The sequence below is a fragment of the Colius striatus genome, chromosome Z (genome assembly GCF_028858725.1).
Source record: "Colius striatus isolate bColStr4 chromosome Z, bColStr4.1.hap1, whole genome shotgun sequence".
Taxonomy (NCBI): Eukaryota; Metazoa; Chordata; class Aves; order Coliiformes; family Coliidae; genus Colius; species Colius striatus.
Genome location: NC_084790.1, coordinates 16411858 through 16429197, shown reverse-complemented (window position 1 = coordinate 16429197; position 17340 = coordinate 16411858). Strand labels below are relative to the sequence as shown.

At 42.8% G+C, this 17340-nt stretch overlaps 2 protein-coding genes across 3 annotated transcripts in view; one reads left to right on the top strand and one right to left on the bottom strand.

Annotated features, from left to right (window-relative positions):
- SNX30 (sorting nexin family member 30) overlaps positions 1 to 5825 on the top strand; it is a 53694-nt gene extending 47869 nt beyond the window's left edge. For both annotated transcript variants that reach the window (XM_062018877.1, XM_062018878.1), the window contains exon 9: positions 645 to 5825. In XM_062018877.1, coding sequence (XP_061874861.1) covers positions 645 to 704 — 60 coding nt within the window. In that variant the 3' untranslated portion in view covers positions 705 to 5825. The remainder of the gene's footprint in view (positions 1 to 644) is intronic.
- Positions 5826 to 6902: 1077 nt separating this feature from the next.
- Positions 6903 to 13423, bottom strand: SLC46A2 (solute carrier family 46 member 2). Its single transcript, XM_010210554.2, has 4 exons — positions 12169 to 13423; positions 10651 to 10734; positions 8750 to 8906; positions 6903 to 7110 (listed from the first exon to the last, which is right to left on the bottom strand). Exons 1-4 carry the CDS (start codon positions 13235 to 13237, stop codon positions 7053 to 7055), a joined length of 1368 nt encoding a protein of 455 aa, XP_010208856.1. The 5' UTR covers positions 13238 to 13423; the 3' UTR covers positions 6903 to 7052.
- Positions 13424 to 17340: the final 3917 nt, after the last annotated feature.

Below are 17340 nucleotides of genomic sequence, written 5' to 3'. Positions count from 1 at the left end.
GGAGACAGGTCTTCAGGAAATCTTAATACTGCCTTGAAGAAAAGAATCTTGAACATCTAAATTGGTTCTCTGATGCTACGGAAGCTACTCTTTGTCAGCAGCTTAGTGGAACCTGTTGAGTTGATGATAATGCTCAACTGACCTTCATGAGACTAGCAGTCTTTTGCAAGGCAGCCTTGTAACAACATTTCATCCCAGATGCGTGTCTCTTGCATTCTTGAATTGAACAAATTACTGAGCAGCAGTAGTGGCAATGGAAAAGACTAAGATTGCATGTTCTAGTAATACTACCAGACTAGAAAATCTTTTGATTCTGCCTTTTGTGAACCAAACTACGTGGGTTAATGTACATTCATGGATCCATATATAGATTACATCTACCTCGTATGCATAAATTGATCTGATCTCTATCTCCTTGTGCATAATTCTGTCCCATGTGTGCTAGTCCTGGAAAATACCTAGTCAGGTGCCTCTACCCCTTTTCATTTGGTGCAGATATAGCTGCGATTCAGTGTCGGATTTTAAGTGAAAGGGCCTTGACATTTAACTGTGTATGCTGTTAATCAAGTTTTACTCAAACAGTTTGTCAACAGTTACAAGAACTGATGTATAACCCACTTTTAAAATCTTTGTTTTCTCTTCAGTGCCTTACGGCGTGGGAGTCAATTATACCACTATTGCAAGACAAGCCAGAGACCAAATAAGAAGTACCTTCATGGACAGTCTAGAACTTCTGTGCTCGTTACCACTAAACATACTGGAACTGTATGAAGGACTCATTTTTTCAAGTTAACTGAAATGCCAGCTGCACTTAGGCTGGAACAGACACTCTGAAAACAACTTGGGGTTTTTTTTTCCCTCACTTTCTGTGTTTAAAATGGGGTATTTTTCATCTTTTTGAGTTATCTTGAGTGGTTCCTTCTTTATCCTATGGAGTGATTTGGGGTTCATGCTGAAAGTGCACGGGGATCTTGATAAAACTTACCTCTCTAGTCTGGAAGGAACTGATGAGTAGAACACTAAAAAGATGAAAATAAAACTCTATTGCAAGGTGCCAAATGACATCTTTATCACCGTTCTGTTTTGTTAGCTAAAAACAAGAAATTAAAAAAAAAAATTCCTATGATACAGTACTCCTTAGCCAATCCTTATCCCTTTATTTTGTACAGGGAAAGGCTGGAAATAAATATTTTCTGTTTTGCCACCGCCCGTATGCTCCCTCTGGGTAAAATGGTTTCTGGAGACTTTTCTGTGTGGGAGTTGGGCTGGTCCTAGACAATATCCAATATGACCTGCAGGTAGCCTGTGATGCAAGCATGAACTGTGGTTTTTGTGAGTGTGGCATGCTGTTGGTTCATACTGAGTGTCTTTGTTTACCTTGGTGATTATGAAGTAATGTCAGTTGACTGAAGTGTACTTGTGACTGACTTGGGGATCAAAATCAGCCTAGCTGTGGGGAGTGAGTTAACAGTGGCTATTCAAGGCTTAGGGGAATTGGTGGAAGCAAGGATGAGTCTTCAATGTGAGATTTGTTGCTTTGGGTTTTTTTTCCCCCTAAAGCTAGCTCTAGAAGGTACGTGATAGAATTCTCTTCCTCCATGCTTTAAACATAGAGTTGGGCTTTTTGCTTGTTTTCCTCAACTAGAGCCACTTTGGGCTTGGTCCCTTAAGGTGCCCACCACAGTAAAGGTAGAACTCTGCTTTCTCTCCCCGTGTCTTTTTTTTTAGCAACCAAAAGCCAGAAAGTGTCAAATCCTTGCTTAAATCAAGCATTATAGTGTGTGAAACTTGCCTTAAGCAGGGTAATGGGGTAAATGGATACCCTGTTAGGTACACATAATGTTCATACGCATCTCTACTGAACCACATGGCAAGTCTTTTAAGACTACTTTTGGTACAGATCTATTTTCTTAGTAGTTTTTACTGGCCTTTAGAAATGTAACTGCTTTTGCAATCCCCTTTTTGTTCCCCCCTTTCTCTTGCAGTCCAATCTCAAGCAAATGCTTGGTTAATGGCCTTAGGAGTGCTGCCGTGATTCCCAGAGTCTTGGTTTAACAGCGTGTAGATAAATCCTTTTTAACCATCCTAAGTGAGGGGGTTTAGGGCTGACATCAATGTGATGTTGGGATTTTGGAGTATAAGTAACTCTGAGCACTTACTGATAAATTAAAGTGATTAACTGATCTCTAGCAAGATTCTTGCAAAGAATCTGAGCAGTAATTGCGTATGTCCAACTTCTGTGACAACCTAGATGTACCAGTCTGGTTTGGACTTTATCCCTTCATAAACACAAAGTACACCTGAAGCCCCCTTACTCAGTTTGATGGCTTTATAGTAGTTGTCAAGGTGACTTGTTGCAGCAGTATGGTAGTTGTCAGGCTAATGAGATGATGTTCTCTGGGTGCAAAAGTCAAGTTTAAGACATTTTAAGAGGTCTTCCTTTTTGACTCAGCCTCCTGTAGTACTGAAACTATGTTTTTTGGCTTAAGCCTGAAGTTTGTCAATAGACTTTTTTTGGTGTAAATGAGAACATTCTTGTTCTGGATCAAACAGCAACTTAAAGTGAACTACTTTTGTTCAAGGGAGGTGCTTAAGGGGATCATCTTGAAGCAGTAATCATGTGTTTTCCTCAGTCTTTCCCTTATAAAACAAGCACTTGCTTACCATTTAACAGTCTGACCTTCAGGGTTACAGTCTTCCATTTTACTACAAACAGAGATCAACATGCTTTTTTGAGCTGGTTCCTCTGTGGTAAACGGAATTTTGTAGTTGACACTGCAACATCACTGGGAGTGAAGCTAAATGTAATTTGAACAAATGTTTAGTATTCCCTTCATCTGTTAAAAAAAAACAAACAGTGAAAGAGGAGTAGAGAGGATGGTGGTCTTTTTCCCTAAAAGCGAGTGAGTTTCATTTGATGCCTTACACTGAGGTCCTGTTAGTTTTATGTCAAGCTGAAGTGATTGTTGGTTCTGAGGAATTTAGCAATTGACATCACACCTGTTTCTGAGAAATGTAATGGACAGTGGGGACATATACCAAGTCAAGTTCAAATTAATATGTAGCTGTTGGGGCTGGAGCTGTTGAAGATTAGCTTAAGTTTTCTTTAGTCTGATGCCACTGATTCTGTGGTATGGTTTTGAAGCTAGGGCTCATCCAAAGCATGTTTCAGCTTCAGGTAAATCCCTTTCTGTTGGACTATGTGTCTCTGTAGCACCTGCAAGTTGATTTGGAGGAGAGATTGGAGCACGTGCCTCAGCCTGTGGTCACTAATAGGATTTCTTGCATGGTCTGGAATGCCACCTCTTACACCCCTTGAAGGGAAGTAAAACTTCACATTCAAAAGAAGAGTCCTCTGCAAGAACTGCTGCAGTGTTAGGAAGGATGTGTAGTGCTGTGTCTAAGCTCCTATGAGCTATGAAGGAGTCTCTTTAGAAAGACTGTTGTAAATCACTAAGTAACTGCGGAAGAGGCTGTGAGGTGTGGAGAAGGTCCTGACTGTGAGGTTTGGGGCAGCAGTGCCGAATGGAGAGCTATGCAATCACAAGAAACTTCTGTAAGATGGAGTGGCAACTGTAAAGAGTGCACTGACCTGACAGCTTTTAGTGGGAAGGTGAGATCTGAACTGTTAGTGAAACTCCTACGTGTTATCCTGTAATTCTTAGAGGATAGGAGTGTCTCCTTTGCATGGCCCAAACTTTTAAGTGAGAAAAGTAAAACGTTTTAGTAATGGGAAGCAATAATGTAGGAGCTTCCTGTTTGAGTAACTTCTTTAGTATTCAGTCACTTAAAGTCATCCTCTCTACATTCACTAAAATGATGTAAAAAGTAGTTCTATGAGCCTATGTATTAACTGGGTCCTTCAATAGTCCTTAAATTAGCCCAGTTTTCATTGTAATCCATAGCCAGACCAAGTTCTCTCTCGGATGATGCAGAATTCACTGCTGTCCTGGTTACTTCTGTGTAATTTCTGGGATATTTGTTTCTTCTCTTAACTGGCGCCAGCACAATAAAGCAAGCACTGAGGCTTTTATCATGCTCGGTAACAGTGCATTGTTCATATGTACCCTTATCAGGTTCTGATTCTTGCAATAAATGGACACTGAAACATCATGGCCTTTTCAGGTAACCATTGAAAAATCAAAAGGTAATAGTTGTAGCTCAAAAGACATGAACTCTTCTGATGTGAGTTGTATCAAAGAATAAACTATGGATCCTTCACTGAAGTCTACCTGAATTTTTGTCACACTGACCCTTGTGCTAAGGCGAGAGCAGTGGCATGAGTGGTAGTAACAAGCATCTGCAAAACCCAAGTGTCAGAGGCAGTCCTGTGAAGGTAGCGTGAAGTAGCTTTGCAGCAGAGGCTTGGCATAGCCTATTTGTCCTGGATATTGCTTCAGATGTTGATCCTGCAGATGCCAAGGTACAAAATCCACCCCTGTTGCTGTGGACTGTTTGGCGTTCTAACATGAGCCAAGTTTTTGTTAAAACTTGCACAGTTTAACTGAATATGATTAATGTTTCAGACTGTTTAAAATCCTGGTGCTGATGGCCACTGAGCAAAATTGCATAGACTGGCTCATTAGATATGTTCAGCCTTCTTACATTCTGAAAGCAGAACAGTCCCTCAGTGTATTAACTTCCACTACAACCAATGAATAGGGAAAATGGAGTCTCAGTCTGAGATACGAGAGTTGCTACCACTTGCCAGACTCTTTATTTTTGTTAAATGAGATCACAAGAGTAAACTTACCTTCTGGCAGTGTGAGTGTTGTGTTTTAAACTTCTGGGAGTGGTATTTAACCAGTTTTATGGAACAAAATATCAATGCTTAATTCTGTGCTTAGAGTCTTTCTTGTATTGATGTTGGACTTCTGCAAATACTTGGTAATGAACTGGGCTAGCTTTAAGGTTGCAGTGGCTAAGGCACAGTACTTGTGCAGAAAATAATAGACTTTCTGAAAAGGCATGAGTAAATCACCTTTACCTAAGTGGCATGACAAAATGTTAAAGGCTAGTTACTACCTTAGGCTGCCTTGAAGGTCTTGATACACTATGCTTTGAAGCTGAACTGTTTTCTTAACTCTGCTGCTGAGATATGTATCCATACCTTCAGATCAAGCAGCAGGGTTGGGCCCAGTGCCCCATTCCGACTGCACAGGGAGACAACAAACACCCAAAGGGCTTTCATCTTGAGTGTATGAAAATGCAGCAGTACCTTCCTTGTTCCCTTTTCCTCTGTGCCTACATTTATCTGTCCCCTCCTTGAGGTTTGGAGAGTTGAGCCATGCAGGAGAATGCAACCTGGCTGTGAGTGGAGTTGGATCTCTCATCCCCTTCCTTGTTCAAAGTGTCAGTACCAAGGATCCAAAATGATGCTGGCTCATTGCGCAGACTCTTCCTCTTTCAACCTCTGTAAACCCACTCGTGGGAACTAAAGTCACCATTTGTACCGTTAAAAACCAAAATGGAAGCTGTGAAGACTTTACTCTGTGTGAATTAGCTAGTAAGCAACGTAAAAATGGGAAGGAAGCTTTTGTTTCCTGCACTTGAGTAAATCTGACAACTGTGCTCCTGTTCAGATGCTCAGACTAGGAAATGTTGTCTTGCCTTCTGGTGCTGGCATGTTTCTATACCCTTTCATATATCTCTGTATAAATATACTTTGTGCGTTGTTTACTATGGAACTAGCATTGATGGAGAAAAACACTTTGAGGTAAAACTGTTTGTAATTTCCTATTAGTGTGTACAATTTTTTTTAAATGCAGCATTTGTTTACCTCAGTTAATTTAATGGAGTGGACCAATAAATGTATTAAAAGAGAACTCCTTTACCTAGAACATAAAGTTTCATTTTTTTGCAGCCTTTGCCATCAAAATAACACGTGCACTTATTTTGCTGGGCAGCTCACTGACTTACCCTTCCTTAAAAACCTTGTTCCTCTGCTGATTTAATGAAAAGTCATCTGTCACTGTAGTACATATGGTATTATTTGAAAGTGAAGCTTTATCTGGGGAAAGATTGCAAGAGAGTATGTGTGTGTGTCTGGGAACAGGGGTGGCAGCTCTAGGAGCATGGAAGCTGCTTGATCCTTGTTAATATAATTGGCATGGAAATAGAGACATGGTTTAAGCCCTTATCCCTCTGGGGCATGCCAGTCTTTTGAATCGTGTTTGGATTTAGCTGACAACATATCATGCCAGTTGCGGTAGGGGTTTCAAGACTGCGTAACGCTGGGGTGATAAAATGACTGTTGTCACCAATGTCTCTGCACCTCTGTAAAGCCTGTAGCAGTAGTGAAGTGCACATACCTGTTCTTAACCTGTTATAAGAGTAGTACAGCCTCATGGTGTGAGTTGAAATGCCATTATCAGCTCTCGTGTCATAGGTGTCTTCCCATGAGTTCTGTTAAAGCATCATCTGGGGACGGTGGGATGATCCCAGAAGTCAGGGCCATGAAGATCTGCTCAGGAGTGTTTTATTGTAGGGATTACTAAAAGTGTCTTAATCTTACTTTTTTTTTTTTTTTTTTAAATAATGATGGTATTTCTATATTTAGTGGCCTTCTATGTAACGTTGATCAGCTGGGCTGACACGTCTTGAGTAGCACTCTTGAGAGCAGGTTTGTCCTGCACGTGTGGCTTGTGGACCTCTATTTCATCACCCAAAGTCACAGAACTACTCTGAGGTTTCCGGATGAACAGAGAAGAGGGAAGTAATGCAGAACCGTTTCTCTGCTTTTTCCCTTCCACACTGAGTCATGTGTCTAGCAAACACCATTTTCACTTCCACCTTGTTCTTGTCCATATGCACTGTTGCTAACCAACCTAGCAGGAAAGCAAAATGCTCTGAAGACTGCTGGTGTGCAGTAGCCAATGCAGACTGCAGAAATAACAAGGCAAACTTCTTTGTCATGGATGAGCTCAGTGGTTGATGGATCACAAATGAGATGCTTTCTCTAATGGTGAGGAGTAATGCTTACCAAACCTTCCACTTTCATAGTTTGGGAAGTTGATAAAGAGCAAAAGATGCTTTAGGTGGTACAGTCTCTGTCACTTGATCAGAATCTGAAATGAGCCAGTGGTTGAACATTGTCTGATGGCCACAATGCTATCAAGAGAAGTAAAAAAGCAGGTATTATTACAAGGTTACAAGAGAGCTAGCAAATTACTTCCTCAAACTACAGTTTGTTTTTCCCCATCAATTCTTTAGCTTAAACTTTGCTGGGGTGTCTGGAGCTGGCAGAGTGTTCATATGATTCCTCTCAATGTGCCAGCCTCTGTAAGTTACTCTTGTGCACAATCAATGACATTGGTGTCATTTTTCATCTTACAGACTTCAAGTCCTAGAAACCTATGTTTGTGTTGGCCATGGTGCTAACTTTGTAGCCTGTATTAAAATCAGTTGAGTGGCTAGCAGCAGCTCGCAGGGTTGTGCTTAAAAAAAATGAGTCACTCCTGTGTCTGGAAAACAGAGGGAAAGCAGAGCCAGGGGATTGATGAGCATGAAGTAGCCTTCCCCACATTCATAGTTCTGCTGACACCAGGTGTAAAGTGTGTTCACAAGCCCCCAAAGACTTTGATACTCTGGATGAAGCAGAGCTGGCTTTCCTTAGTGTTAGTGTTTCCTTAGTGTTTTTATTTTCATAGAATCATAGAATGGTAGGGGTTGGAAGGGGCCTTTAGAGATGATCTAGTCCAACCCCCCTGCAAAAGTAGGTCCACCTTGACCAGATCACACAGGAACATGTCCAGATACATTTTGAAGCTCTCCAGAGAAGGAGACTCCATACCCTCCCTGGGCGGCCTGTGCCAGGGCTCCCTCACTGTTACGGTTGAAATAGTTTTTCCTTACATAGAACACTGGAGTTACTATACATAGTGCCTTTAGACTTTCTACTTTTTTCTTTTTTAAAAAAATATAGCAAAATCAAGCAAGAATTTTGCCTGGGGTCAGTTATTAGCCTAACTAGAACCCACTTCATATCTGAATAAAAATATTGTTGTATGGATTAAATACTGACATTATCACTATTCACTTTAACTTCATACTGGAAGAGTCTTTCTGTTTCTAATAATGCAATAAGCTGCAGGGTCTTAGAGAAGGGGATGGCTGGCAAGGTGAGATTTGGAGGGAAATCCTTCAAAAATTCTGGAAAATCTAATTTATCTCTACAAATTAAGGTAGTTCTCTAAGTTGTACCCCTCAGTTGTTCTGTAGTACAGTTGAGCAAATTCACTGGCTCAGAAAAGTAACCATTTCTTTCCATATGCAATAATGGTCTTTCTTTGAAAGAATCACATGAGAGAGACTCGGGTTATTCTTTTCCATCACAATAAGTAAGTAACCTGTAATGGATTTTTTTTTTAAATGTTTTACTTTGTGCAGAATTATTCCCTCATTCTGCTTAGGACTATTTTTGCAATATCAAGCACTATGTCTATGCGAAGGCTTTGTTGTCTGGGATTGTCAGCTCTTAAACTCTGCCAAATATTCCTACTGCAACAATTCTTGTTGCATTAAACAAAAATAAATTTAAAAACATTGGCTAAATCACTCACAAGTTTCATTCTCTGTCTCTCCTTGGTATTTGTCAACTCATTTCTGCAGGGCTCTTGTTTCTCTTCTTCCAGTTTTCTTAACTTCAAAATTTAAAATGATGCTTTTCTGCATTATACACTTTAGATGTAGAATTAGGGAGCCTGGAGAAAATACAGCGTGATTGGATGACCACTTTCCTATTCCTTACCTTAAAGGAAGAAGACTCAGGCAGCCAACTAGAAAGGACAAAACAAAACAGAAGCCGCTGTACCAGTTCAGTGTGTTTTGATAGATCTTGTTGTAGACTGTAGATGTCACCACTCCTGTGGCGACTAAAGACAGCTCCAGCAGGACAAACAACTTACCTGTAAAACAAGGACATAATGTGTTGCCAGGGAGAAAAAACAACCTCTGCTACCTCCCTGGTGTATCCAGGATCACCTCTGCATGCAAGAGTGGTGTGACCATTGCTTCATGAGCATGAGATGGCATGAGCTTCTATCTGCTTCTGTTCCAGAACAGAATTCAATGACTCCTTTCAGGCGTAAGATGTAAGATCCAACTAGAAAACTGTCTGCTTAAACAGTCTAGATGTAGAAGTACATAGTTCAGCTAATATCTTCAGGACAGGAGAGATTTTAGTCAGTATCTGCCTCTATCCTGGGTCAGAAGAATGGTCCACTGGATTAAAATTATAATAACAGAGAGGTGCATGTGATTTGTATGGTGTTTAGGGTGGGGGAAAGGCAGGAACTGAATTCTAGTTTAAACAGCTTTTTTTGCTGAACAGCACCCTTCTGCTTCTGTCATGGTAAATGAGGGAAGGGAAGTAACTGAGCCCTTTGGGACTGTGCAAACTGGGAGCAAGGAGATGGCTGTGCACATTAATGATGATTAATATTTATGATTCATTTGGGAGGTGAGTGGTGCTGTTTGTGGCAGATAGTTAACATTTCCTACAGAGCATGTTGAGGAGCAGAAAATGAGATGGTGACAAAGCAGCATTAAGTTCACGTGGCAGCAGGGAGAAAGATGTGAAGGATGGCTGTGTTAATATGCTTAGAAAAGGCACGAGCAGTCATGGGCCTCAGGTGCTATTTGAATGCATGGCCAGTCCTGCCTGTTGTGTATAAATCCATCTCATGGGAGTAATGCCTTCAATACAGTGTTGTAATACCTATATGTATTACATATATTTTACTGTTTTCTAATACATTCTTAAATAGAAAATAATCCCTACTCCTGTGTACCAAAAGTACAAAGGTTATTTTTTGAATTGTGAAGATGATCAGGGGATTGGAGCATCTTTCTTACAAGGAAAAGCTGTGAGGCCTGGGGCTATTCGGCCTGGAAAAGAGAAGACTGAGGGGGGATCTTATCAACACTTAAAAATATCTTAAGGATGGGTGTCAAGAAGGTGGGTCAGTCTTTTTTCTGTAGTGCCCAGTAACTGGACAAGGGGTAATGGGCACAAACTGGAACACAGGAAGTGCCACTTGAACATGAGGAGAAACTCCTTTCCTGTGAGGGTGATCTCTGGAGGTTTACAAAACCCACCTGCATGTGTTCCCGTGCAACCTGATGATACAGGTGAACCTGTTTTAGCAGGGGGATTGGACTGGATGATCTGTAGAGGTCTCTTCCAATCCCTACCGCTTTGCTAGTTAAATCATCATTTGAAAGGAAGAAATTGCTAGGTAACACCTGGAGAGATATTTAGAGAGCATAACTGAGAAAAGATGAAAAAAATCCATCACTCCCAAATCTGGAAGTAAAAGAAGCCAAATATAAATGATGTGAATATCACAGTGATTCAGCCCAACATCTTGCTTCTCTTGGTTTCCCTGGAGTACTGTGTTTTTGAGCAGCACCTTGGATGTTCTCTCTGCCTTTGTATAAATGATGATACAACCAAGGACAAGAAGTTTGTATGTGACAGTCTTGTCCTGCAAGTTTCCTGGCTCCTCCCTTCCTGTTCATGGTACCAACTGTTCTGATTTTACTACTCAGAGTACAGTTTGCATCAATGACTTACATTTCTGATTGTAACTTAGGCTGAATGGAGGGATTTGAGGGTTTTTTGATTGGCAAGGTAACCAAAGTACTTACCGTAGGATGATCCTTCAACATGCTTGGATAACATGGACCTGATGATTGGTAAGGGAATGAGGGCAAAGAGCATCACTGCCCGTGCTGCAATGGAAGTAATACATAGTTCTCATCAGTACCAACAGAACCACCACTGCTTTTGAAAAGTATGTACCTCTGGCTTGGGCCTTTGCTTCACCTTTTCTTGTCCCTTGAGACCACTTTGCTCAAAAGATGAAATACCACTACCAGAGGTACTTTGCCCAAACAAGCTGTGGTCTTTTGGTCTCAGCTCAAAATCCCAGCGTGGGTGGTATATAGCGCTGTCATTTGAGACAGTGAGGCTGATGATTTCAGAGAGCACTCCATGCTACATGGCCTTGACACAAACACTACCTTTGTAACAGCATGGCTGTTTTCTGTGGAAACTTTTAAGGGGCTGGAATTACCTTTCTGTCAGCACAACCAGCCTCAGACCTTTTCCTTGTCTAGTGTATTGAGGCATTTCTGCAATGCAGGGGATAAGGATCCTGCAAACTGTATGGCAGCATGCATTTATGAGGGACTTAATATTAAGCGAGGATTATTTGATTTTAACTTGGTATCTTTTGTTCCTCACCCTGATTGTGTAAACAAACAAAATTTCACCCAATGTTTAGTGTAGTACACAAATGTAATGTCCTACCATCTTTCCCTTTAGAAAAACTTTGATTTTGAATTTCTCATTCTCTGTAGAGGTAGACAGAAAAATCACGTCAGGCCTTTTCTCTTAGATCTTTTCCTCACTTTCAGAAGCAAAACCTCAAAGCCATGTGGTCATCAGTCAGATACTAATCATCCATCTCACTGCCACAACAGATGCAGTTCTTGGGTTTTGTTTTCTGTGTCCCTGCAGAGACTACCTCCCAACAATAAACTTGCCTTTCCTTCATCCTGGAATGCTGCCGCATCTGCTGATAACTGTCCTTTGGTCATTTTAAGATTTGTGCACTACATTACCATGACATTTTAGTTGCTAAAGCAGCTCCAATGTTTTACTATTAAGTTTTCCATTGGTCATAAATACCTCAACGTAACAAAAATAAATCACATCTTAAGGCATTTGTTTAGTAGGAAACCTTTGCAAATTTGTTTCTGTTGTAGCCCTAAGCCTTATCTCACAAAAAGCAAGTGCCTCTCATTAATGCAGTGGTGTGACTAGTGAGACCAGTACAGGTAATCAGCAGCAATTCCTACCCTCCTCCTTGTGATTATTGTTCCCCAGTGCAGATCTGGGCTATGGCCAAGTGATGAATTGCCAGTTAACCAGCCGTAAACTAAGCCTTGTCAGGAGTATGTGCCTGCTCTGGATACTGTAAGGTGCTGAATAAAAGAGTACAAAGGGAGATGTGGGGAGAAAGGAATTGCTCATGTGTTGATCTACCAGGCTGTCTTCTCTGTGAAACTCATGGTGAAGCAAAGCAAGAGCCTTTCTCCTGACACCAAAACACCCCAGCCCCTCTCTCAGCGTGCACTCGCGCTAGTGGCTGATAGACTCACCAAGGTAGAAGAGGAATGTCTGTCGCACGAAGGCCATAATGAGGATGCCAGCGCTGAAGGATGCCACTCCAATCATGATCATGGTAATATCCCTCAGGTATTTAGAGAACACAAATACCCCTAGGAAGCTGGTGATGAAGATTGCATATCCAGCAGCATTGCTGTAGCCAATCTCCACAGCATCCCAGCTTAAAGGCTCCCTGAGCAAGAAGAGTGGGAGTATGTTCATTGCACCAACCACAGCAAGGTCATAGATGATTGCTGCCACAAACAACATGATGATGATGAGTTTTGAGGGGGATACTGGAGAGGAGCTGCTGCTTTCTGAAGGTTGGGAACTTCCCCTTGTTGCTTCTTTTGTGTGGACTGGCAGTTGGCTGCCCACCTCCTCTGCACTCTTGGCTTTGTCTGGGCAGGGAGCTACTGGTGTGGGGACTATCAGGACAAAAACACTGTAAAGGAGGCAGAAAGCATAGCAAGAGATGCTGCAGACCACCAGCACAGTGCCCTCTCGATAGTGATCACCAAAGCCAATGAAGAGATAGCCAGAGGCCATGCTTCCCAGAAAGCCAGCAAGGCCATACACCAGCTCGATAATGATGAGCCGCAGAGATCTCCTGCTCTCAGATGACCCCAGGGATCCAAGAGCCATGATGCCTGCCCAGAGTGTGGTGAAACCGCCCGTCAGCCCACTGAAAGCAGCAGCCCCATACATCACCTCAATCGGCCAGCCCAACAGGATCAAGAGGAGCAGGAGAGTTTTGGAGCCCAAGTAGCCAAGAAGAGGGAAGCAGATGGGGATCTTCCGATGCATCCTGTCCCCCAACTTGGACAGACCGTAGGCTGACACCAGTGGGCTCAGGCCCAGGACTAGGTTGTAGATAATATAAAAATTAGAGACAGCCTTCTGCTGAGCATCTTCCAGTACGTGGGAGGGAGCAGTGACGTTGGTCTGATTGTAGTAGTCCTTCACCACCAGCAGCAGTGCCGTGTCGCAGAAGGCACTGGCAACTTGCGAACCTGCGACCACCGGCTCAACCCACGTCCTCATCGTCGGCACTCCCACCATGCTGCAGGTGACCGCCTCGTCCTGGGGAGAGCTGCTTTCAGGGAGATGTGTGGGAGGAAATGGCTCTTCAGAAGTTCTGCTCTGGAGGCAAGCTTGTAGCTGAGCAATGGAGGAAATAAAACCAAGAGGTCCTGTAGGCCGTGCAGAATCAGGGAGTTGTGCAAGAGAGATTAATTGTCTGGGAGGATATTTTCACCTTGCTTTGTTGCGTATACACACACATGCACATCCCTGTGCCTCTCTGATCTCCAGCTCCCACACGAGAGGCCTTTATACTGCTGGAGAACGCCCTGCACTCTCCAACTACTGCTGCTTCTCTTCCTGGTGTAGTTGCAACAGACGTCAGATGACTTAGGGGAGTTTCTCTCTCCTACTTTAGGAAGTGAAAATGCCCTGATCAAGTAATTACTGTAATTTGGGGGGTGGTGGTTTGTTTTTTGTTTGCTTTGGATTTGATTTTTTTCCCTTTTGACATCCTTTATGTGTTAGAGGACTCTCAGGGTGGCTGCAGGAGGCAGGGGACATGTGCTTTTTTGTCAAGTAATTTGTGAATTCCCCTTACTGCCAGCTCCTTTTCCTTTCTTCTATACAAATATATTGTTGATTCTGTTGCTCTTACCTGCTCCTGTCTGCCCTGTTCATGCATTGTGCCCCTTATGTCATTGTTCTTTCAATAATGTACACAGAAAATGATATCAAGATGAATTAAAAGGGGAAAAACTCTATTTTTGCTAACCTGCTACCCAGCTTCCCATGGCTGCTGCTCTGCATCCTACTCTCAGTGGGAAAGTCCAAGAGGAGGAGAAAAGCTTTGATTTGTCCAAAGACACCAGCAACTGCAGTCTCCCAATACTCATGTAGCTGAGCTGGAGACTGGAGCAGGTGAGCCCACCTCTGGGGTATGTGTTCCAGTTGCAGCTCCTCAGGCTGGTGCTGTGCCTCTCTGAAAGTGCTGATGCCACGTGCAGTTCTGCAGTTTGAAGTCAGCCCCCGCTTTCGGAGTTGCCTGAAGGGATCAAGCAGAATGACCTGTCCCAAGTGTCTCAGGGTCCCTATAGGCAGGATGGTGTGGCTGGGCAGAGGCAGAAGAAGCTCTTGGAGCAGGATATGGCATAAGCAAGCTGCCAGCTCCGAGGAAGATGCTCATGCTCCCAGCTGCAGGAAATGCTTGGAGGATATTTGGCTGCCTCAAAAATGCTCACTTAAATGTTAATGATCTCATTCTCTACTGGTTTAATGAATCATAACTGACAGAGTAACAGTCTGTTCCAGGAAGATATACGATGATTACTTTAAAAAAGAAATTAATGATTAATTTGCAAGAACAATGCTAAAACCACCATCTGTTGCACTCTATATTGATTCAGGTGACTTATCTTCAGTGCCTGTGTTCTCACGGCTCAAGAGTTTCATTTTTTCTCTCTCAGTAGGGTTGTGAAATAATTTTTGTTTTCTATCTCAGTTCAAGGAAAAAATGTCCCAAGAACTAACAGGGAAAGAGCCGGGAATTGTCTGCTAGAAAGATTTGCTGCTAGGAAGTTTCAGTTTCACCAGAGAATATGGGTTTTTTTCAGGCCAAAGGACTCCTTGCCAGCTGTAAATTACAATATGGATTGTTCCAACAGTTGACACTTTCCACCTCCCTTCCTGTTTGTTTTTTTTTTTTTTCCACAGGTTTTCTGCAAAATGTGTCTAGTTTCTTTAGCTTTTATTCATGAGCAGAACAAATCTTTTTCTTCAAACCCTGGAATACTTCCAGGGGATGGAAATTCCAGACAGTCTTACTGAAAACCCCAGAGCACCAGCCTGTGAACACTTAAAGCAAACAAATGTAGCCAGAGGAATTGCCACGTTTTGCTTTACCCAGGGAGCCCTGTCTCTTCCAGCAGATCTCAGAGGAAAGATAAATGACTTTGTCCTATTCAAGTTTCAATTTGCTTGAACATTAGTTATCCTGAAGTGCAGAGGTGTGTTTCAGGCACTGTGCTTGAGAGACTGTGGATCTACTGAACTCTTAAATAAGGGATGTTTTCCTCCACACTTTCTTTCATCTACAGGCTGTCTGGCTTATTCATCTGACATTCTTGACATTTAGGTGATACTGTGTTATGTTTAATGCTATTCAGGCCTAGATAGCTAATGAACTAGGCTATTCTGAGTGTTCGTTCATTCACATCAAATGAAACTTTTTAGAACTGGTTCTTGTGGAAAGATATAATTTCACCTCAGGAACTGTAAAACAGTGAGTGCTAAACTAAGAGTTTAACCCAAGTTCCAGAATATTTCCCAGTGCAAAATACTTTTCATGAATACCATATTCATTTGATGCCACAAAGACTTCAAAATTAGTTGCTATTCTCTAGCACTGTTTTTCCATGGGGCCCAGTTCTCGTGTTACTTATATTTACAGAGACAATTGTATTCACTTTAAAGTGCATTTATGTCACACAAATATAGTGGGGCCTGAAGAGAGTAGCCCTTGATGTTTAAGAGAAGCTGTCCTACAGAATCAATGAGACTAGTCTAAAAGCGAAAATACACTGGTGTAGCCTACTGGAAAAGAAACACATTGTTTTAGAGCATCGCCCTACAGTTGTCTTGTCTGGAGACCCACAAGAGGCCCAATCAGCACCATGTTTCACCAGCTGTTGGACATGTGTCAGTCTGGCCAAATAAAGCTGTTTAACGTCTCCCTATGGTGGTTACATTTTCCTATACTGGATAGCTTTTTCTTTTAAAAAACCATTTATGACAGTTACATAACTTTTTCTCTCTGTACGGAGTTATTTTAGGGATTTTAGTGTCCTGGGGCAGCTGGGCTTGGCAGGTACCAGCTTTTTGGAGCTTGGTCTTCTGCACTCATCTCAAAAGGTCCTTTTAATTTCCAGGACTGCAATCTAACATGGGCACATAGTCCTCCTCGCTTCTCTTGTGGGATCCCAGTCTGTGGCTGGGATCTGTGATCTACCATCTCTGGCTGGTAAGATGTTTTGCCTCTGTGGTGGTGTATCAGCTCTGTACCTCCTCCTCCTCCTTCTCCTCCTCAGTATGTGCAGATTGTCCTGATGCACACTGTGGCTTTGTGGTAGTGGCAAAGCAGGGAGACATGACTGGGGAATGGGGAGCTCCTGGATCTGAGCCTAGATGGAGCTGTGGACACGTTGTGGCACCTGAGAGAGAAGAGCTGGTTGAAAACAGAAGCATCTCACTCAGTGAGGGCTTGCTCTCCTTCGGAAAATAGGTCTTTGTCACAAATGACCACAGACTGCAATGGCAAGATGTGCTTGTTCTCTCTGTGGTTTTGGAGGCTAACTTGCTCACTGGCTGGTCTTTAATTATGTATGGCCCCTGTCCTCACAAGGTACGTGGTTCTGCTCACAGACCTGGGGAAGATGGAGGCGAGCAGAGGCTGCACAGAAAGCTTGGGCTCCTGGCAGCTGCTACATTGCCACGGACATGAGGCACCCTGGTCCAGAGCAGTTGTCCTGTGGGATCTTGGAGCCACCAATAGTGGATGCCAATGTCTAGATGTAAAAGACCATCCCAGCAGCCTTGTCTCAGCAGCTCTGGAAAACATCATCCAAGCTGTTTGGAAACTCATGATGCTGGTGCTAGTGTCCGTGGCTCAACAGTTGGTAAACCTACTATTGCCATCATAAAACACAGGACTATGCCCCTAAGGGTGGAGCTTGAGGGGAGACCCCTGGGCCAGCAGTCCAGCACTCAGGACGTGCAGCATGACAAGATATATTGAGATCGCCTGTGGCGACATGGGAGGAAGAGGAAGCCCAGGCCACAGGCTGCATGAGTATGTGGCACCTATACCCCATGCATTGAAGCTTCTCTCATATGAGCAAAGCCCAGGGAATTATGCAGGCTGCAAAAAATCTGGAGAACAGATTTTCTCTGTGGAAAGACCTTGTAGGGTGTACTGACATGAAGCACAGTGAGGAGGGGTGAGTCCATGCCAAGGTAGTGGTGGTCCCTTGGAACAACACAGGAGAGCAGTGAGGAGCTGGAAACAGCAATACTGCCCAGTTTCCTTTGGCATGAATGCTGGCTGAGTAGACAGCACTAGAAACCTGCATTGTCTTGTTTTCATC